General features: G+C 47.0%; 1 protein-coding gene across 1 annotated transcript in view; it reads left to right on the top strand.

The window, feature by feature from the left end:
- ppm1lb (protein phosphatase, Mg2+/Mn2+ dependent, 1Lb) overlaps positions 1-23,733 on the top strand; it is a 185,761-nt gene that overhangs the window by 113,242 nt on the left and 48,786 nt on the right. Inside the window, exon 2 of the mRNA XM_038815230.1 lies at positions 5,407-5,581. Within this exon, the coding sequence (XP_038671158.1) occupies positions 5,407-5,581 (175 nt within the window). The remainder of the gene's footprint in view (positions 1-5,406; positions 5,582-23,733) is intronic.

Raw genomic sequence — 23,733 nt, 5'->3', positions numbered from 1 at the left:
GCTCTCAGCGTCACTGCCAGGCTCATGAGGGGGGGACGGGCTGTGGCACTGGCTGGGGGCAGGGGACGGCAGTTTGACCCGTCCCATCACCAGCAGGTTTTGCAAGTCACAAGGCAAGAAGCATGCTTAGACCGGGGGTCGGGTGGGAGTGGGGGGAGTGTTATGGGGTTGAGGGTGGTGATGAGGGGGTTGGCACCCCTGTCACAGGGAACCGCAACTAAGCGGGGTCTCACTTCCTCGCCCGCAGCTGAGCTCCACCTCAGCAACCTCCCGTTCCTCTGGTCCGCCGACTACGTCCAGGGCCCTCTGCTCGGCCATGATGAGGGGCCGCAGATCCAGCGGTTCTCCTCCTGCCTTCACCCGCTCCCAGAAGTTGTGCGCGGCCTTCTCCTGGAGGGATGTAACAGAAAACAACTGTATTAAACAGTCCGGCGCATGCAGCCCAGGGGGTGGGTAGCTGGTGACTTCAGTGGCCAGGGCATCCAGCCATGGCGGCTGGTATGGGTACCAGTATGTGGTGCAGGATGCCCTCCTGGTGGGAGGGGGTCGGTAGAGTGGGACAAGGGTTACTGCCAGGGGCACAATGCTGCTTACTCACCCTGGCTGCCTTGAGGAGGTTGTGCTGTTTTTTCCGGCACTGCTGGCCCATCCGAACAGTGTTGCCCACGGCGCTCACGGCCTCTGCCACAGACGCCCAGGCACAGCGGCAGCTGGCAGCCTCCTTCCTGCGCCGGGGTACAAGATCATCCACCACTCCTTCACCACGTCCAAGAGAGTCTGTAGCTCGGCATTGGTAATCCTTGCTGCCATCTTGTTGGCTGGGATGGTGTGCGTGGGGAGCGCAGTGTGTATCTGCGGCTGCAACTTATCAGCCTTTTGAGTATCAATCATGAAACTGGTGAATCCGGCACCGTTTCTCATTAGAATCGATTGTGTTCCACGTGGCCCTTGTGCTAGCCCCTTAGCAATAGCGGAATCGGTCCAGGTGTGGCGGAAGTATTTCTGTCGTGAATGTCCACAAATTCTGCTTTGCCGTTAACGCTTAGTCTCAGAAACGGAGAATCCCGCCCCAGTTATTTTTGGTGTCACGGCCGCTTAAGGTGGGGTAAAAATGGTTCACCTACCTTACTACTGCAGGTCTGGCCATAACAGGGTTTTTTGTGAGTTTAGAAGGATGAAAGTATTTACGCACTGTCTGTTCTTAACTATTTGGCTGCTGATTGCAAAGCACCTAGTCTGGCAGGCTTTATTGAGTTTAGAACAAAAGGGGTTAATTTTACATCAGTTAAAACCCCACTCAGCTAGATATCAAAAACATTTGAAAAGGTAAACCCCAGTCTTGACCTTTGCAACCTACACACACAGACACATCAGCATGCAAAATTTACAAGTAGTACTGGATTTACTTTCATGGCTGTGGTAGTATGACTAGGGGTATTATGGTACCTGGGAGTGTGAGCTGCTATTGCGGTAGAAGGCTCGCTGCCCATTGGCCCAAAGTGTTGTCTTCTCATTGGTCGAGAGGAAGGTAGCTCCACCTACGAGGCGGGGTATAAGAACCCGTGTGTCCCAGCAGCCAGATCATTCCTGTACTCCTGCTACTGGGCACACTTGCCTTCGATTAGGACTACTCCTTCGTTTCTGTGTTCATTGATCGCGCATCAATGGCCAAATTAAGTTCAATCCTGAAAAGTAAAAATAAATTAAGAGTTCACTGTGTCCTTGGCTGCCGTAGACCTTTCTCCACAGCAGTCTTGAGATTTCAGGAATTGAAGCCCATGTAAAACTGCAATTGCCAGAGACTATTTATTTTTAAAATGTGATCTGTCTTTTCCAGTGGTTGACGATTTTTCCACCTGAGTTTCTTTTCGATGAAAAATGTTGTATCTCTGTGCTGGAATAGAGATAGGTTCTTAACTTGGGAGAGAAGAGAGAGGCTGTGTTCCACTGCCAATTTTTCCAGGCTTCTCTTTTAACAGTTTGCATGCTATATTCAAAAGAAGAGATGGTTATTCCAGTCACATGATCCCCCCCACCCCCACCATAATGATTTCAGAAGGTGTTTGTTTAGCTGATGTTTGAACCGACTGTGGCTATTGTCTCTGGCCTATAATGTTCCAGCATCAGCTTCTGAATGACTCATTCTCTATCTTGATAATCCTCCAGGGGCGGCACAGTGGTTAGTGGTTAGGGACCTGGGTTCAATTCCGGCCTTGGGTGACTGTGTGAAGTTTGCATAGTCTCTCCGTGTCTGCTTGGTTTTCTCCGGGTGCTCTGGTTTCCTCCCGCAGTCCAAAGATATGCAGGCTAGGTGATTAGCCATGCTAAATTGCCCCTTAGTGTCCAAAGATGTGCAGATTAGATGGGGTTGCCGGGATAGGGTTGGGGAGTGGGCCGAGGTAGGAAGTTCTTTGGGAGGGCCACTGCAGACTCACTGGGCCAAATGGCCTCCTTCTGCAATGCAGGGATTCCATGATTGATGAAATAGGAAATACACCTTTCATGTTCGAGGAGATTTCCTGTCTCCACTTGACAGTTAGCCTTATAGAATTGCAAATGTGACATCCTATACAGTTTTCAGTAAATCCTTTGACGTTGATCTTAACACCATCAATTGTGACATTCCATGGAAGGATGCTGTGGTTTGTCACATCGGAGCTTTCCGAAACTGGTTAACTTACAATGCCATGGGCAGCACTGTGGCGCAGTGGGTTAGGCCTGCAGCCTCACGGCGCCGAGGTCCCAGATTCGATCCTGGCTTTGGGTCACTGTCTGTGTGGAGTTTGCACATTCTCCCTGTGTTTGCGTGGGTTTCACCCCCACAACCCGAAGATGTGTAGGGTAGGTGGATTGGCCACGCTAAATTGCCCCTTAATTGGAAAAAAGGAATTGGGTACTCTAAATTTATATTAAAAAAATATTTTAAAAACTTACAGTGCCACAATTATAGCAGTAATCTTAAATCAGTCTTTCCTTGCTTAAAAAAAAATCCTTTTAAAATAGTTCAATATATATGTTTGATAAGGCAGTGAAATTAGCCGTTTGCTATCAATCATGCACAAGAATGCACAATTGCTTTTCACATTGTACTAGCCTCTTGCTGCTCAATTGTAGTATATATTTTTGCCACTAGCTGACATTCAGTGCTGAAAAACATACTAGGGGTGGCACGGTGGTGCAGTGGTTAGCACTGCTGCCTCACGGCGCCAAGGACCCGGGTTCAATCCTGGCGTTGGGTCACTGTCCCTGTGGAGCTTGCACATTCTCCCCGTGTCTGCGTGAGTCTCACCCCCGCAACCACAAGATGTGCAGGCTAGGTGGATTGGCCACGCTAAATTCCCCCTTAGTTGGAATTTTTTGAAAAAAACATACTTAGACACAGATGGTTCAATATTGCTTGTACCTGTTGCAACTAATAGGCAAATTCAGTTACCTCTAAAAATGCCACTGGCAATTTGGAATTACACTGAGTTGAGTTCAGTTCCTGGCAGTCACACACTACAGGTTTGAGTTTCAATCTTACATTCCCCAGACAGTTTAATGTTCAGCCATGGAGGTGAAGAATGTTCTCGGATTTTGCAGGGTCGTTGGAAACTTATGACCACTAAATTGTTAGTTCAGGAGAGGAAAGACAGACATAAAGCACCTTTCTCTGTGGCATACATGGCACCTGCCACCTGAGGAGGAATTACAATAACTACTCCCCCTGGGCAAAGGATGCTGTGGATAGATAGCAGCTCCTGAAGCTGCTACGAAGGATAAATCATGAAAAATGCAAAATTGATCTATTGAATTCCAAAGTAATCGCGTCAAAAGCCCACAGCTATGAAGCTAATTTAAAATGTGTCTCTTGCGTACTGTGCATTTATATTACAGAGAATAGAAAATATATATTGCAACTTATTGAAATATTCAGGACAATTCGGATAATGTCCTACTGTAATTCTGGTGCTTTGGAAGCAGGGTTGAGTGAATAGGATTGCGTTTGTATGAAATCCCATGTGGTGTCACTCTTGTCATCTTTTAACTGGCTTTTATCAATACATTTAGAAATGCCGCTTTGATGCTGTTTCATCTTTTCTCTCTCGTGGGGTTACTTCGCCACAAAAAGCAAGAAACCTGACAAAATGCAGCTAACTGCTCCAATACTGCACAAATATGAAAATGAAAAAATGAAAATGGAATGATAGTCACTTATTGTCACAAGTAGGCTTCAAATGAAGTTACTGTGAAAAGCCCCTAGTCTTCACATTCCGGCGCCTGTTCGGGGAGGCTTATACGGGAATTCAACCGTGCTGCTGGCCTGCCTGGGTCTGCTGTCAAAGCCAGCGATTCAGCCCAGTGTGCTAAACCAGCCCCACAGTTCTGCTGCTGGAATCATTTTTACCTCTAAAATCATAAACAACATCAAATAGACTATCACTTCACAACTAGGATAGTAAACAATCAACAGACCATGACAGGAACAGACAGAGAGTGCAGATCATTTAAAAAAATAAATTTAGAGTGCCCAATTCATTTTTTTTCCAATTAAGGGGCAATTTAGCGTGGCCAATCCACCTACCCTGCACATCTTTGGGTTGTGGGGGCGAAACCCACGCAAACATGGGGAGAATGTCAGAACTCCACAAGGACAGGGACCTAGAGCCGGGATGGAACCTGGGACCTTGGCACCATGAAGCGGCTGTGCTAACCACTGCACCACCGTGCTGCCCCCAGAGAGTACAAATCTAAGAGTAAATCAACAGATAAGGCATGGGGTTACAAATATAATAAAAGGACAAAACCTAAGGCCCCATATCTGAATACATTTAGTATTCGAAACAAAACAGCTGAACTGTTAGTGCAGATGGAGATAAACAAGTACATTCCAATAGCAGTTGCAGAGATATGGCTGCAAGATGAAAAATTGAAAGGAATATGGCATTTAGGAAGGACGGGAAGGTAGGAAAAAAGTGGAGAGGGGTTCTGTTAATTAAAGATGACAGTAGCACAATAGAAAGGGATGACCCAAGTTCAGGAAAACAGGACGTAGAAGCGGTTTGGGTAGAGATGAGGAATGATAATGGCAGACAGTCACTTGGAGGAGTGGCACACAGACCCCCTAATAGTAATCAAATGGTAGGATGGGGTATCAAAGAAAAAGTAGTGTGTTAATGTCAGCCTACTTGTGACACTAATACGGATTATTACTATATTCACTTCTGTGTAAATTGGGAAAGAAATTAATTTTTCATTCAAAACACATCGGTGTATAATTGACAGCCAGCAATGTCACATAAATAGTCACAACAGTGATTAGAATTGCTGAATTCCTACAATATATATGTTCCTATATTCTGTAACGTAACTGTCATAAATATTTGGTTGACATTCCTTTGAGCACTATTACCTTTCTCTGTGCAGTCTGCTGCGGAATATGTGAAGATACACTTGCCCGAGGCTCTGAAGCAACAACTACAAGACTACGAAAAAGATAAGGAAAATAGTGTGTTATCACATCAATCAATCCTGGAACAGCAGATTCTTGCAATAGACCGTAAAGTGCTTGAAAAACTCTCGGCCGCCTATGATGAGGCAGGTAAGTGTCACCGGTAAATTTCCAACAACCTTCGGGCACACGTTAATCATTTGATGTGTTTTTTTTGCACATTACTGTCAGTAAAAACATTATTTTGTTTACAATACATGCTCTGGAAAGCTGTATTATCACAAAATATCTTAACAGACCTAATCAGTGTGACTATGTACGTTACAAACGCTAAAGGTAATACTCAATGTCATTTGTGCACAGACCCGTGAACCACAAAGTGAACCTAATATTCATCACATTGGATTAATTTGCACGACAAATGGCTCTTGGCCTGAACAGCACTAGTGCAATATAACATCGGCTGCAGACACTTGCGCTGGATGGCCTCAGTTCCCTAAAATCCCAAACATACACATTGAATGACTATTAACTTCTGACTGATTATTCTTTTACTTTGTTTATGATGTGGACTTCTTGTTATGGTCTGATTCCACAGTTGCTGAATGTGAATTTATGGCAGTTTGAGTTTTGTTCACTAATCATCCAACTGGGAAAATCATGAAAAGAGCTCAGTCTGATGCTTCCTCGCCATCCACACGAAAGGGAATTTCACATTCCTTGTCACAGGTTTGTTGCCCATCGTAATGGTTAGAGCTGCAGTCAGCGCACCTGAGACTGGTGCTCGGCCCATAGCATCTGCAACTGTGAGAGTTGATGCCTGTTTAAGCCCCTTTGCCAGATTGTACCATGATTGGCTGCAGCATACATTGATACAATCAGTTTGTTCAGGCATTCAGCAGTCATACAGTTGGCCCTGAAAGGGACGAACAGAGGCCACAAGAAAGCTAAGCCATAATTGTTTTGATTTACCTTCATATGAAGCCAAAAGGAACAGGGTTGCCCTGGCCAATTCCAGATTGAAAGCACAGGCAGTTGCTAGTAATTGCTCATCTCACTCCAAATTCCCTTCCCCTGTCTGGCTCTCCTGAAGATCTGGCTCTCCTGAAGATCACAGACGGCCTCAGAGCCAGCATATCTTGCTGACCCCTTTCCCATCCGCTTCCCTTACCAGAACCAGCAAGCTGCCTCTGTTAATAAAAAGAGCAAGGAACTTTCATGCATACAGCGCCTTTTACAACATCAGGATTTAACAAAGTACTTTACACCAATCAGAGAATGGAACTTGAAGTTCAACGGTTCAGTCTTAAGAAGGCTGGCAAACCAATTTGCCATAATCCTGCCATAAAACACATTAGGTACTTACTTCTTCTGCATTTCACTGGAATTGCAGACCAATTTGGATATGATAACATTATTTTTAAAGCCATTGGTTTTGGAGCAGATCCAGCAAAGATTCAGCAGAATGATACAAAAAGGGAATGATAAAAAAGAGAGGAATCGAGCGGCAGAATCTTACCAAAAAATGGCGAAGTGTTAGTCCCTGTGAGAAGAACGGAGTGTCAGTATGATTTCTCATGAAATCTTAATTTAATAATTTTTAATCATCTTTATTGTCACAAGTAAGCTTACTTCATTAACACTGCAATGAAGTTACTGTGAAAATCCCCGAGTCACCACATTCCGGCGGTTGTTCGGGTACACAGAAGGAGAATTCAGGATGTCCAAATTACCTAACAGCACGTCTTTCGGGACTTGTGGGAAGAAACCGGAGCCCCCGGAGGAAACCCAGGCAGAACATGCAGACTCCACACATACAGTGACCCAAGCCGGGAATCGAACCTGGGACCCTGGAGCTGTGAAGCAACAGTGCTACCCGCTGTGCTATTGGAAATGTTGCAGTACTTAGAAAACAGAAGTGAATGGGCACAGTTAATGCCATCACTCTGGCAAGGCGGGGACCGGCTACAAACAATCAGGACACTTTCTTTAAAGGGCGCCAGACCAGCGCAGCAGCTGAAAGGCACCTGGGCCACATTCAGCAGTTATTATCGGCAGATCACCCCCTCCCCGTCAGCAGATCACCCACCACCCAAAGGGGCTATGCTTAATTCTGCACCCCCCAGGGGGATACCTTTGGAATTCCGGAGAGAGTGCTCACTGATGACATGGTAATGTATTAACATGAGGCTCCTAGACTCCCACAGCACAATTCACACTAGTCCAGCAGAGGGGTGGGAAGGGAAGATCCCGAAAGCCAATCACGCTGGAGAAAATCACGTTTTTCACTTCTCTCCGGATTTTCTCACAGACGGAGAGAGGGGGCTCGACATATATGAAGCAGTTGAATTGGGGTACTGATGGCCTAAGAACTAATTGAACAGCAGAATTGGTTTAAGGGATTCAATAGCCTACTCACATTTGTATGTTTTCCTGCCTCATAATTTAGATGGTAAAACCAATTACATTTTTCATTTAGGATTAATTTCAGCTTTGTAGTTTGGTCTCAAAACTATTCCCATGGAGTTAAAGTAGATTTGATGCTCTATGACTCAAATGTTTGAGATCTCAGTTGCAGTGGATGTATTCTTAGGCTTTTTAGAACGATTAAATGTGAGATTTAAAATGCATGTGGTCGATGAGATTAGAACCGAGGACTGGATATGTGGTAAAACCAGTGAGTGAACCGCAAATAGTTATTCAACAATATCCAAATAATGTCTGTGGTAAATATACAAAATTTCTACATATACAAAAAGCAAAACCCCAAAAGTGGCCCCTCTTACATATGAACGGTAAGACTCTTACAGAAACAAATGATCAACACATATATTAAAAAAGTCAAACTTCCATACATAGGGACCATACTGTACTGTAACTGTAGCTATACTGTGAAACTCTCACGAGACTCATAGGGACATCCCGATTGATATCCTTGGGGATCTGGTGGAATACAAACTCCACCGCCCGTGGGCGAAGGCCCCCCAACTTGGACTTGCAAAACAAATTGGCTCATTAAAGCCAGCCCAGACTGGGCCGGGCGAGAGCAGTAGTCCCGATTGGGGACTTCTAAGCTGCGTTGCGGCCTTTACTTTTGTTGTCAAATCAAACGTCCTTTGGATCATCATTCTCGGGCCTCCTGAGCTTTTATACTGGTGACGGGGAAAACTGGTGACAAGCTGCAATCCTGGACTTCCAGACCACTCCGGAATTCCCCGGCATGAGAACGAGGTTGGGAAGACTTTCAAAATGGTGCTTTTCAGAAGCTACATACCTTTTATACAGAGGTAGAAGATTGGGCCCACTATAACAAACGGATCTGGTATTTCACCCAGGCAATTTGTATCATTGGAGATGGCGAACAAAAGGTAATTCTCCTGACTCCAGCAGGACCCTGACACTCTTCGTAACCAAGAACCTCACCTACCCGGCAGCCCCAGACTCGAACACGTTGAGCGAACTCGTGCAACTTGTAGTGAATCAGTACAACCCTAAGCCGTCGGTAATAATGCAGAGATACTGCTTTAATACAGCCAGGCAAACCCGGGGGAATCGATTACAGAGTTTTTTGGTTACGGGTATAGGGTGGATACGTGGGTTTGAGTAGGGTGATCATTGCTCGGCACAACACCGAGGGCCAAAGGGCCTGTTCTGTGCTGTACTGTTCTATCTATCTATGGGACAGAATGACTGATAGTCTATGCATCCAGAACCCTGGCCGACACAGAGCGCTGCTATGCGCAAATTGAAAAGGAAAGACTGCTGTGATTTTTGCAGTTAAAAAATGTTATCAGTACTGTGGTGATTTGCCTATGGGCTATATCATGGGTGGATGGTGTGCGACCTCCAACCAGCAGGTGGTGGTACAGACACATCATGCGGTCTCTAGACCAAGGTCATGTGATCTGTGACTTGGATATAAAGGGAGACACATCCGGCATCCACAGAAGAAGATTCAGAGGGTACTAGGACGTACATGTGAATGGTCAGTGCGAGGTGCATGTTTCAGAGTAGTAGTTAGCAGACTCCATGATAACGTGCTCTGTAACAGATTGCTATCTTACCACACGAGACTCAATAAAAGATTTTCAGTTGGGGAAGCACGGTGGCGCAGTGGTTAGCACTAGGACTACGGCGCTGAGGACCGGGGTTCGAATCCCGGCCCTGGGTCACTGTCCGTGTTGAGTTTGCAAATTCTCCCCGTGTCTGCGTGGGTTTCACCCCCACAACCCAAAGATGTGCAGATTGGGTGAATTGGCCATGCTAAATTGCCCCTTAATTGGGAAAAAAATAATTGGGTACTCTAAATTTATAAAAAAGTAAATAAATAAAAGATTCTGGTTTGGACAAGTCGAAGTGTTTGGTGAGTTCCTTCATGAAGTACAAAGGACCAAACACAACCAGTACGCCTACGGACATAATTTTCGATAACCACGGACCATAAGCCCTTACTCGGCCTGTTCAAGGAAGATAAATTGATACCGTCAATCCAACAGTGGGCTTTGCTGTTGATGACATATAAATACACATTTGAATATCATCCAGGCACACGCACATGCTCTTTGGGTCACTGTCTGAATGGAGTCTGCATGTTCTCCTCATGTCTGCGTGGGTTTCCTCCGGGTGCTCCGGTTTCCTCCCACAAGTCCTGAAAGACATTCTTGTTAGGTGAATTGGACATTCTGAATTCTCCCTCTGTGTACCCGCACAGGTGCCGGAGTGTGGCGACCAGTCGATTTTCACAGTAACTTCATTGCAGTGTTAATGTAAGCCTACTTGTAACACTAATACTGTAATGATGATTATTATTATTAGCCTACTTTCGCTGCCTGTAAGCCTCCTGTACCCGCTAGTAGTGGATAAAGTCATTTTGGCATTAAACTTTATGGACACATTACCCGTCATGGCCGCAGAAATCCACATGTGGACCCAAAAAGATTCTGCATTGGCAAAACTGCACCACGTCAACCTACATGGCTGATTTCAGGGTAAACTGCCAGAGGAACTGAAGGCCTACATGACAAAACAGTAGGAAGTTAGTATGGAGGATGGCACCATCCTGTGGGGAACCTATGTGGTTATCCCGCAGACAGATCAGCGAACCATCTTTCAGGACTTGCATAGCGGACATGCAAGGGTTTTGAAATTGAAGATCCTTGCATAGCGGACATGCAAGGGTTTTGAAATTGAAGATGCTCGCTTGGAGTTAGGTGTGATGGCCAGGGCTCAATGGTGACATCGAACTAATTGTGCATCAATGTGTGGCTTACCAGGAGCACCAGATGCTCCCTCCAACAGCCTTACTCCAGCCGTGGGTGTGGCCGAGATGCCCGTGAGTGCATTTGCACGCAGATATCGCCGGGCTCTTCTTGGGGTCAATGTTTCTGCTCCTGACCGACGCCCACTCCAAGTGGATGGACGTACGCAAAATGTCTTCCACCACTTAGCGGGTCACCGTGGAGAAGTTGCGCCAGTCCTTCAGCACTCACGGGATTCCAAAGGTGCTTGGCACTGACAATGGTATCCCCTTTACCAGTGAAGAACCTCAAGAAGTTTTAAAATATTTTTGTTGAAAACCTTTTCATTTATAACAATATAATTTAAAACGGATGCTACAATTTACAATATAAAAGGAACACAGTCAACAGATGAGAACACATCCAAATCTAACCCCCCCAACAATAAACTAAAACCCTCCCAAGAACTGACGGTATCTAACTCTTTAAAAAAGAAAATGAATGGCTTCCATCTCGGGTAGAACCCCTCTACCGAGCCCCTAATGGTGGACTTGGCTTTCTCCAAATGTAAAAATTCCATGAGGTCACCCAAACAGGCTGAGGCCCTGGACATAGTAGGAGCCTCCACCCAAGGAGAACTCGCTTCCGGGCTATTAACAAGGCAAAGGCGAGGACATCCATCTTACCAGTCTGGTCTGCAGTACCAGCAAGTATGATACCCCAAAAATGGCCACCAATGGAGTCTGTGTGGAGTCTGCACTTTCTCTCTGTATCTGCGTAGGTTTCCTCTGGGTGCTCCGGTTTCCTCCCACTAGTCCCGAAAGACGTGCTTGTTGGATAATATGGACAGCCTGAATTCTCCCTCAGTGTAGCCGAACAGGCGCTGGAATGTGGCGACTAGTAACAGTAACTTCATTGCAATGTAAGTCTACTTGTGACAATAAAGATTATTATTATTATGCTACAACCGAAGTCAACAGAGCTGCTGATGGGCTGTCACCTCCGGACCCGCCGAAGTTTGATGTTCCAGAACCGTGGCAAGAAGGTGGAAAAGAAGCAGGACCTCCAGAAGAGCTAACATTATCATTGAATATGTGGCAGAGGCTATAAACCTGGGGACGCAGTCCACGTTCAAAAATTCAGGGACATCATCCAGTGGATTCCAGGGACCATAGTGGAGAGAATGGGGCCAATCTTCTATACGACTGGAGAATGAACCATGTGAAAGCCCATGGATTACGTCAAAAGGCAGCGAGACTGCCCAGAGCGAACCAGGCCGAATTAATCAGTCACTTGCTCCCACGCCCCCACCGTCTGCCATCTTTGAACTAAGGTGGACTTCCAACTAGGGACCTGAGCCCAGGCCAGCAGGACCTGGAATCCTCAATACTCTCGGAGGACATTGCAGTCAGAGACGGACCTCCGACAGGGCCCCTTCAGCCTTTAATGTGAAAAAGACACTCACTGACACAATACATGCCTCCCCGCCCCACTCCCCAACCCGGCCCCAACAGTTTCAAGAAGCACAGCTATGGGCAGAACAGTGAAGGTGACCCCCCTCTACAACCGGGAGACCTTTGGATTTTGGGAGTAGGGGAGGGATATGAAACCCTCATGCAACCCACAGGGACACCCCAATTGATCTCCCCATGGAACTCGTGGAACATGGATGCCCTGCTCTTGGGAGGAGGCCCATTGTAAAAATTACCTCATGATAGCCGGCCAGGACTGGGACTGGCAAGAGCAGTAGTCCAGCTTGGGACCCTGGCTGTTAGCTGCATTGGGGCCTTTATTTTGATTGCCGAAATAAGCTTCTTTAGGAGTTACCATCTCAGGCCTCCTGATATATTTATATACAAAAAGCAGAACACCCTGCCCAAAAGTGAGAACTATGAACATAAAGGGAGACCACTCCCACACCACACTCCCACACACACAAAGATAAAAGCGAGGCCCCTTATTCTCCTTTATTTCCCTCACTACCCCCACAACCTGAATACTTGGAAGCTTTGCCTATTTGGCTTTGAGAACCAAAGAAAGGCTGCTCTGTGTTCAACTCTGTTCAACCAATCATGAATAAAACCTTTTCTGATCTTCCAGGTGTAGGAACTTTAATGACTTTTAATGACATTACTCCTCTCCTGATTTTTATTTTTATTGTTTTAGCAAATATTGTTTGATAACACTATTTTATAAAATATTGAAGTAAATGAAGAAAATAGCAGGAATGGAGGCAGAACATTGTAAGGAGTCTATAATGTACCCACATCCATTGAATGCATGTATTCTCCTGGATGTTAACTCCGAATTCAAAGCCAGAATTTGTTACCACCTGCTCAGTCTGAGCAGGATTCAGAGATGAGAATGCAGTTATTAAGACAAAGGCATGCTCTATTTCAGTCTGTTAAAGTGCCAAACAGATGAAGTATTGTGACTGCATTACTCCTACGGCTGCCTTAGTTGAATGTTACAAATTTTTAAGCATCAATTACGATACGATGTATGATAAAATCAATAATGAGAATAGAACAATGCATGTTTTTGCTTCTGTAGTTAACAGACTTGGATTTCATTAAGCAGCTTGCGGTCTTCCCTGTCAATTGTCTGAGGTTTTCGATCCCGAGCAGTCTGTGCTGTTCATTGCCCCTTCTGGTCCCCTTGCTCATTACATTTTATTGTATTTGGTTCCATATGATTGTAATTTTCGAACATCATAATAAATTGGCTAAGTGACTTAAAACTAAAAGATCGTCATTAGATAAAACATAAAGAGGACCATGTTGCAGCCGGTGCATTATCCCATGCAGCTGTTTTTACTGTGCAGCCGAGCAGAGAGTCCCTCTTTGTCCTCGGCTGGCGTGTGCCTTGGCAAACTCAGAAGTCCAGAGAAATTGAAAAAGGACACTTTTAGAATTTCTGAAGTTTTCTAAACAGCAACCTACTTTCTTTCCTTCAACCTGGATATATGGTAAACCCCTGAATTTATTATCGCCTTCCAAATGCATACATTTCCTCCAATGACCTTTGTAAATCTGTCCAATCACTTTTCTTTCTCTGCCAAAGTATCTAAGCGACCTATCCAACTAAACCAATGACTGCCTTTGTGAGTGTGAGTATGGTGCATTTACTCTCCTCAGCACATTGCAATCTTTGATGGAATTAGTCAAACCACACTCCTCTAACACCCCTGTTGTCTGTTGCACGTTTTACTATGGGCGTAAAACGCGTTTATTGGAGTGTATTAACACGCCTCCGAGTTCGACGTGTGCTTAACACTGCTAGGCTCTGTTCTATGTAATTATTTAGCTCTGGAGTCGCCAGTTGCCGTATAGGCAACGTCACAAGTATTCCAAGGTCAAATTCAAAGTAATAAAGACGATACACCGATTAGTCAAGTTCAAACGATCAATATTTATTATACAGTTAATAATAAATACTCATGCACACACTAAGAGACTAAGCTACAACTAAACATAAGCAAACAGAATACTTATCTAACAGGAACAGGCAAGGTCAGAGAACGAGGCCTTCGTCCTGGTTTTGTCTGCAGCCTTCAGCAAGCGTTCTGGTACTTGGGAGTCTAGTGGGCTTGGATCGCGTAGCGAGCGTTGAACTTACGGTTTCGGCGGCTGGTGCTCAACGGCTGGAGTCAGGATACCAGGTGTCAGTCGGGGCCGGAGCACGGGTTTAACAGACCGGACAACACGAGGTCCCTATCTTTTATAGGGGTTCCGTTGTCCTTCCCTCTTCTCGGGCGGGCTCTACCTATTGGATCAATTTCTTATCGATACTGGATTAATTCCCCAATGCGAGGGGGTCTCCGTGATGGAGGGGGCGTTTCTTATGTCCTTTTGTTCGGAGGTTTCTGGTGCCTCGATGTCTGGGTCTTGATTGGAATGTGTCCATTCAGAACCAAATGTATCTATTGTGTGGGTGTTCAAGTCTGATGGCCTCATTAGCATGCAAAGCGTTTTGCCATTTGCACCTAGCTAAGGTCTTTTCACCTGAGCCCAAACTGGTTTCTGCTGCTGCAGAATGCAAACTGCTCTTTGCAGACTGCTGTTCTGGCTGAACTGTCTGTTTCTCAGCAGCCTTCCATTTTAGTTTGGCTCAGTGTCCATTTTGCGTGGCCAGCATGGCTACATTCCCTCCTTGTGATCCTCACAATCATACTATTGTGAAGGATCACCTATGTACTTTGCCTCCTTGTGTTCTGACCTCTTGCCAGTTCCTGTTCTACTCTGTTCTAAACTATGGGAAGAAGAGAAAAAATTTTTTTAACTAACATTTCTACTTGGCCCTATGTCAAAAAGGGACATGCATTACTACAATTGGGAACCTCTACCTATCACTATTAACCTTAACCTTAACTTAAACATTTAATCACTCTAAAATCTTAACCATTCACACCACAACATCACACTTCCCAACTCGGCAGTCGAGTATGGAACAATATAATACATGGCTGAATTTTTATTTACAGAGTGTTGTAATCAGTGAGGGGTTGAGGGGTTTGGTGGAATCCGAAGATGGGGGATTGCACTCTATAGATGGGTGAGGTGCTGGAACGAGAGGCTCTCCTCTTCCATTTCCTCAACCTGAGGGTCTGCACTAGGATGATGAGGATCGCAATCACCAACAGTGATTCGATTATGTAGGACATGGAGTACCACGTCATGAATTTAGTACACCAGGTCTGAACCTCGCTGATCAGAGCTGAGCACTGGGGGTTTGCTGTACTAACATTTACGGTGGGGGTTGTGGGGGAAACGTGTCTTGTTTCCACACATATACATATGACATTAAATAGTAATAAGTGGGCTTCCATCATTTTGCTGTTCTTCTTCTTTCTCTTCCTTCTTCCTCCGGTATTGACAATCCTGGCTTCGACCTCTGCCTCGTCCTTTGAAACCTTTGGGATCAAGCACAGTATCTGTCAATACACAGTTTAAGACCTTTACTTGTTAGTGCATCTGTCTTTCAAAACCCAATTGACCCTTTAAAATGACTGGCTAAGTCACACCCTGTGACTCCCCTCATTTTTTTTTTCAAAAAGCGAATTTAAAGACCAGCATACACCTAACAATCCTTCCTTCTGCGAGCCGTCTCGCAGGCTTTGCTGATTTACCATCCGAATGTTCCCGGATGTAAATAGCATGTGGGATGGTGGCCGAAGGGCTACCTAACCTAAAATGAAAACAAACTTGGAAATAAACATCCGAATGAGTTGCGTATGGGCCGCTACGGGTACGAGTTGGATGGGATCCCCGGGTAGGGCGTGCTGTGCCGTACCCGAGCTTGGCTGACCAAGGGTTGGTTCTCAGACAGGGCGGGTCCTCAGTGCCGTTTGTCCACTGCCTGAGTAACCTGGAAAAAACGGGTACGAATGTGTTTACCATGACTTGCAGCCTCTATTTCGCCGAATAGAGGGGCACCTAAAAAACAATGGAGCCAAGATGCTCCGTTCTGAAAACAGGGAACAAGTCGTGAACCGTGTCGGTTCACCAGAGGATACAACTGAAGTTCTCAGAAATATCTGCGGACAAGCTATTTGGCGTGTGGCCTTACAACTTTGGAAAAGATCTCCAATCAAACCGAAGTTCTCAAAAGTTTCGGCAGACAAGCTAACGTGTATGTGAGGTGGTCACAATCTTTTCAGCTGAAAAGAAGATGTCCATCCTCCAGCTGAAACATTTACATTCCTGAAAACAAACAAACATAAAACGAAGACAAACATACGTGCAGGTTCCATCAGAAAGGACATCGTTTCCCTCAAACGATTCCTATCTTACATCATCTGGACACCTCACTTTGATTCTGCCTCTGTGAACAGGGTCACAAAGGGGTTGCCGTGTCGGGAGTCAGACACCGTGTCGTCCTGCTCTCCCGGATCCCACACCCTTGTGTGGATCAGGCATGCTATTTTGGAGTTGTGTGACCGGGGGTCACTCTCGTCATTGCGGACAAGTCTGTAGGAATTGTCCCTGTGCCATTGTGTAGCGTCGAGTGTGTTGTCGGGGTAGTCGGGGTCGGGTGGTGGTTCTGGATGTTTGAGGTGGGTGACTTCCATGGGGTCACTGGAGTCGGGGTCGTAGTTGGTGCAGTGTGGGCTGTATGGCTGTGTGGTGTCGCTGTCTTCAGAGTCAGTGTCTGTCCTACTGTCTCTGCTGTGGCAGCTTGTGGGCGTGTCGGGGCGTGGTCTGTAGTGGTCTGTGGGCGGAGTCGTGGGCGAGTCCGTTGATGAACTGGTCTGTGAGGGGGATGGTGGAAAAGTGTCTCTGGTGGGCGGGGTGAAGTGTTCTGCTGCATCCAGCAGGACATGGTGAGCATGGTTGGCCTGTGTTCCATAAGCCTTTAACTGGTTTATATGGAACCACGCGGTCTTCCCATTAGGATATTTGATCCTGTAAACGGAGGGGCTAATTTTGTCCGAAATTGAGTAGGGACCGGAATATTTTGGAGCCAAAAAACTGCTGGGGTTATAAACAGATAACATTACCTGTTGCCCAACCTGGAATTCTGTGGTGTGTACGGTCTTATTGAAACAGGCAGTACGTTGCTGTCGGCGTTTCCCTAGCTGGACTGCGGCTGCGATCTGTGCAGACCTCACAGTCTCAACTAGTTCTTTAACTGCCTTTTCATGTGTGAGGGCCGTCACTTCGGGGCTTGTCATGTCCAGTCCTAAAAGGAATTCTGTACCTTTCATAGGGCGTCCGGTCATGAGTGTGTGTGGTGTGTATCCTGTCGATGTGGAGACAGTGTTCCTTATGAACATAAGTGCAAATGGGAGCACTGAATCCCATGTGGAATTGTTCTGTTGAACCATTTTCCTAAGGGTAGTTTTTAGGGTCCGATTCATGCGCTCCACAATCCCGCTGGACTGTGGATGATACGCAATGTGGAAGTTCTGTTTGATTCCGAATATTGTCAGGACGTTCCTCATGACCCGTCCTGTAAAGTGAGATCCCTGGTCCGAATCGATACTTCGGGGTAAACCCCATCTCGTGAAGATGTGGTGGGTCAGGATCTTTGCAGCTGTCTTAGCTGTGTTTGTTCGTGAGGGAAATGCCTCTACCCATTTGGTAAAGGTATCTATCACCACCAGAACGTATTTATAGCCATTCCTACAAGGGGGCAATGGACCTATAAAATCGATCTGGAGGTTTGTCCAAGGGCCGTTAACTGGGCGAGTATGCTGAAGTTGTGCCTTCTTAGAATACCTCTCCGGGTTATTCTGAGCACAAATCAGGCAATTCTCTATGTAGTGCGTTACATCATTCCTGAGATTAGGCCACCAACAGAGTTGCCTGAGGTGCCTCGTTGTTGCATCAATTCCCTGATGCCCGTGTCCGTCATGGAACAAGGCAATCATCTGATTCCTGTCCTGCTGTGGGACCACATAAAGTCGGTCCTTAATGATCACACCCTCATGTGTGGTCAGTGCGTGTTTAAAGTGCTCGTAAGCAGGCACAAAGTTTCCCTTGAAAACCTCCCTGAGGTCTCCGTCCTGTTTTTGTGCTGCCACGAGGTCTTTAATATCAGTCTGTGAGACTTGGACTGCGCTCACAGGGGCGCTAGCTGGTGCGCTAGCTGGGGGGGTCCATAAGTGTCCTCTCCTGGAACCTGCCTTAGCCAATGCGTCGGCCTTTACATTCCCAGGGGGTGATGACCTATGGTGGCTTCTTACTTTTATTATGCCGAAGGTCCTGTCCTTCGCTTTCTCTAGGATATGCTGGAGTAAAGGGGCTGATGGAAGGGGTTTTCCGTCTGCGGAGACAAAACCTCGTGTCCTCCACAGGGGCAGAAAATCGGTTAAACTGTTACAGACATATAAGCTGTCCGAATATATGTCTGCTGGGCTGGGGAAAGAATCGGGGTGGTCCACTATGTACGCTATGGCTGCTAGCTCTGCTGCCTGCGCGCCTAAGTGACCTGGTAACTTAAGAGCTATCTCTTCGAGAGCGCGCCCCTGCGCGTCCTCTACATAGATGCCGCATCCTGTGATACGCTCACCATTTAAAACTGTGGAGGAACCGTCTACATAAATCCTCAAGGGTCCACACGTGTCTGTGGGCTGGGGGCTTTGTTTCGGGTTCCCTATCTTCCTGGGGGGTGTTTTTGCTAAAAAGGGTCCTGTGTTATGCAGGGGAGCTACAATTTCACAGTCATGGGGCTGTCCGGGGTATTGGAGGTTGTCTGCTAAGTATGTGTGTGTGCGTGTCCGTTTTACAGTAATGTCCCGTCCTTGTAAAAGTAGGGTCCACCTAGCTGCCCTAATCTGGCTAACTGAACCGTCCTTCAGTCGACCGTCTAGTAGTAGCTGTGTGGGTGTGTGTTCGGTTAGAATGGTGATGGGGTTGAGTCCGGTGATGTATGAGAAATACTGCACTGCCCAGAAGACAGCAAGGAGGTGCCTCTCACAGGCTGAAAATCCTTGTTCTACCGGGTCTAGCAGTCGGGAGGCATAAGCCACTGGTCTTAGCTGCTCGTGCCGTTCCTGAAGCAACACGGCCGAGAGGGTCAGATCTGTGCTAGCTACCTCGATTGCGTACGGTGAAAGTTGGTCGGGGACTAGCAGCGCGGGTGCTGCACTAAGGGCTCGTTTCAACTCTTCCACAGCGCCTGTATGCTGCGGAAGCCATTCCCAGGGGGCTCCTTTCTTAAGGAGGTCTGAAAGTGGGGCGGCTTTTGTCGCGAATCCGTCGATGTGGTTCCGACAATAGCCAACCAGTCCTAAAAACGACCGGAGGGCTGAAACATTCTGGGGAAGGGGCAATTTGACAATCGAATCAATTCTTTTGAATTCGATCTCGCGTTTGCCGTGCGTGATGACTGATCCCAAATACATCACTTTACTTTCCAATATTTGGGCCTTTTTCGGGTTAACTTTACAGCCAATTTCAGTTAAGAGTTCTAGGAGTTCGGCCAGAAGCGAAATGTGCTCTGCCTTTGTGTCTGTCTGCAGTAGTAGGTCGTCTACATACTGTACCAGACATTCGGGTCGGGAAAATTTTTCTAATCCACTTGCCAGCTGTCGGTGGAAAATGGAGGGTGAATTGTGGAATCCTTGTGGGAGGCATGTCCACGTGTACTGCTGAGTTTTGAAAGTGAATGCGAATTTGTATTGGCACGCTTTTGCCAATGGTATTGACCAGAATCCATTACTGATGTCCAATACCGTGAAGTACTTGGCGTTGAGACCCTGCTTGAGCATGGTCTCGGGACTAGTAGCTACCGTTGGGGCTACTGCGGGTGTTACTTTATTGAGTTCCCGATAATCGATGGTCAGACGCCATGATCCATCGGGCTTCCTCACTGGCCAAATAGGGGCATTGTTGGTGGAGGCTACCGTTCTCAGTACACCTTGGTCCAACAAGCTGCCTATAACCTTTTCTATTTCCACCTCTGCCTCGAGGGGAAATCTATACTGCTTTTGCGGTCGGGGGTCCTGTCCGGTGACATGAACTTGTCCAGTCATTCTGCCACAGTCATGACGGTGACTTGCAAATGCTGTCCTGTGTTTGTTTAGTAGGGCCTTAATTTGTCTGTCGGTGTGGAGTGTAGTCAGGTCGAATGAGTACTCTCCCACTGCGCTAATCCGATTAGCGTAGTCTCCTACTGTGAGGGTGGCTGGGGCTCTGTCTGATCTCGCCATTCGCCAGACACACTGGTTCACTGGGTCGAACGACAAGCTATGAGCGTTCATAAAATCTATCCCCAGGATGTGCTCTGCTGTCCGGGGAAGATTTACTAAAACTACGGGGTGTCTTGTGGAAATGTTCCCTAGCTGGATCGCTACGGGTGCTGTGATATGTCCCTGCTGCGAGTGTCCGGTGAACCCGCTAAGTGTGATGGTGGAGGTGGTCGGCCACGTGTCTGCGTGTGCCGTGGTTGTGGAGTTAATGGTAGTGCGGGATCCTCCTGTGTCCCACAGTAACTCTATGGGCTTCCCTTTGACTTTTGCCGTGACTACGGGCCTCCCTGATGAGTCCCATAGTGTGTCACAGACCCAAGTGGGGGAGCCCGAACACCGTCAGTTCGTCTCGTCCACATTGGTGGGTCCTGACTGTACTGCTACATTGTGGATGGGTTTAGCCTTGTTGCGGTTCAGAGTGCCTGTCTGCTGGCCTCTCTGAGATCGCTGGGGTGCATTACACTCTTTTGCCCAATGCCCTAACTGTCCACAGTTATAGCATTCCTGTCCTTTCTGTTGAGGGCTGCTCTTGCCTTCATTTACCCATGCGGGCTTCTGGTGCTCTCTGACTGCTTGGATATCTGCAGCAGCCTGAGCCTCTTCTGGGGATCTAACTTTTCCTTTTGCCTGAAGCGATTGCTCCCAAGCGCGGGACAATCTTTTCAGGACCCATTTTTCGTTATGGGCCTCTTCTGAGGGGTCGTAATTATTGCAAGCGCTCTGTCCTGCTTCTGTTGCGTGTGAGATAATTGTGCGCGTCCACTTAACCATGTTTTCGCGGGTTAAATGCGCTCTATCTAGCTGTCCGAAAACTGCGCTGAAATGAATCCACAGCCTTCCTGCGAATGCTGTGGGGTGTTCGGATCTCTTCTGCCTGCACTTATTCAAGCCTTCTACGGGGTCACCTCTATTGTACCCGATGGCATCTAAAATGGCAGTGTGCGTCTCCTCTAGGCTGCCTCCTGCCACGTTCTGTGGGTCGGGGAGGGCTGCCACTACACTCTGGTCTAAGCTCAGCACGGTGAGCTTAACCTGCTCTCTCTCATCCAGGCCGTACATGGTAGCCTGCTGTTTTACTTTAGCGAAAAACTGGTGGGGGTCTGCAGTGGGGAGGAACGGAGTGATCTTTTCACAAGCGTCCCTTAGCTGGGTTACTGTTAAAGGGGTGGTGTAAGTTATGTCTGGGGCGCCTTCTGATTCGGCTTTCCTCTGTGTGGTTACGGGATTCATGGGTGCGGTTATGATCTGAGCTGTGGGGGGTTGGGGTGCCTGTCGTTTCTGCTGAGCTGCGGGCGCACATGTTCCCTGAACATAACGCTGCGCTGTCTCGCTTAATTCCTGCCAATCTGGGGCGTTTTCCCCATCTAACTGAGCTCCAAAGGTGCTTTGGAAGCCATTCTGCACCGAAAGCAGAGATTGCAGTTCCGCAATCTGTTTCCTGCATTTCGCGTGGTCAACTGTGCTTTGTCTGTGTTCGGTCGTTGCAGCGTGGAGTGCTCTCAAAGCTGCTTTGAGATCGGAACATTGCCTCTGCAATGCCTCTACCTGCTTTTCCGATTCCTGTCTTATCAGAACGGCACGTTGCACGTCCTGATAGGCTTTCTCATACTGGGTCTGGGAACTGTTCAGATGAGCTAGACAAGACTGGTGAGCCCTCTTGGCATCATCCACCTCTCTACCCTTCTCTGCCAACTTCCCTTTAAGATCCAGGTTTTCTTTCTCGATGTCCCTGACATCGACCTTACTCATTCGGTTCCTTTCCTCTAAATCTGCCCGGAGCGTCCTGATGACCTCCTCTGCGCCTCGCAACTGTGCCAAGCAGGACACAATCGCCATCGGCTTGCGTGCTTTACCTAAACTCTTTTTGTGTATTTGAGAGAGGTTCTCCCACCAAGTATGACCTATACTTCCGGGACCTGTCTCCTCATTTGCACAAAACTCTTTCCAAAGGGGCCATCCCTTTCCCTGCAGATATTTGCGGAGTTCCAGCTCCCACGTGGGACACTGGCCTACTCTGCTACTGCTGCTGGTCGCTGCGACCACAAACTTTGCTGGATCCATCAGACGTTCCATTGCCTGCATGGCCATTTCCTCTGACTCTCTTTTTATAATTTGGAACAGGGGGTTGCTGGGGTGGTGTTTCGTGAAAAGGGTACGGCTTACGCTATTTTCCGATTACAAAACTACCGAAAGTTTGTCGCAACAAAAAGCTTTCAGTTTTACCTTACAGCCCTGTTAGTACGCATGCACTAAAACACACTTCCGAATTTCGCTTATTATTTTGAACACCTTGAATACTTGTGATCTCTTTCTTTCTCTGCAATTTGGAGTTCTAATTCAAATTTCAGGGTCCTGGACACTGTGGTGTTTCCACTTACAACAGGGTCCCGGCGGATGTCGCCACTAAATGTTGCACGTTTTACTATGGGCGTAAAACGCGTTTATTGGAGTGTATTAACACGCCTCCGAGTTCGACGTGTGCTTAACACTGCTAGGCTCTGTTCTATGTAATTATTTAGCTCTGGAGTCGCCAGTTGCCGTATAGGCAACGTCACAAGTATTCCAAGGTCAAATTCAAAGTAATAAAGACGATACACCGATTAGTCAAGTTCAAACGATCAATATTTATTATACAGTTAATAATAAATACTCATGCACACACTAAGAGACTAAGCTACAACTAAACATAAGCAAACAGAATACTTATCTAACAGGAACAGGCAAGGTCAGAGAACGAGGCCTTCGTCCTGGTTTGTCTGCAGCCTTCAGCAAGCGTTCTGGTACTTGGGAGTCTAGTGGGCTTGGATCGCGTAGCGAGCGTTGAACTTACGGTTTCGGCGGCTGGTGCTCAACGGCTGGAGTCAGGATACCAGGTGTCAGTCGGGGCCGGAGCACGGGTTTAACAGACCGGACAACACGAGGTCCCTATCTTTTATAGGGGTTCCGTTGTCCTTCCCTCTTCTCGGGCGGGCTCTACCTATTGGATCAATTTCTTATCGATACTGGATTAATTCCCCAATGCGAGGGGGTCTCCGTGATGGAGGGGGCGTTTCTTATGTCCTTTTGTTCGGAGGTTTCTGGTGCCTCGATGTCTGGGTCTTGATTGGAATGTGTCCATTCAGAACCAAATGTATCTATTGTGTGGGTGTTCAAGTCTGATGGCCTCATTAGCATGCAAAGCGTTTTGCCATTTGCACCTAGCTAAGGTCTTTTCACCTGAGCCCAAACTGGTTTCTGCTGCTGCAGAATGCAAACTGCTCTTTGCAGACTGCTGTTCTGGCTGAACTGTCTGTTTCTCAGCAGCCTTCCATTTTAGTTTGGCTCAGTGTCCATTTTGCGTGGCCAGCATGGCTACATGTCCCAACAGGTTC

Source organism: Scyliorhinus canicula, chromosome 13 (assembly GCF_902713615.1).
Source record: "Scyliorhinus canicula chromosome 13, sScyCan1.1, whole genome shotgun sequence".
In the NCBI taxonomy this organism is placed as follows: Eukaryota; Metazoa; Chordata; class Chondrichthyes; order Carcharhiniformes; family Scyliorhinidae; genus Scyliorhinus; species Scyliorhinus canicula.
Note: the sequence above shows the minus strand (reverse complement) of the source record. Positions and strands in the feature narration are given on the sequence as shown.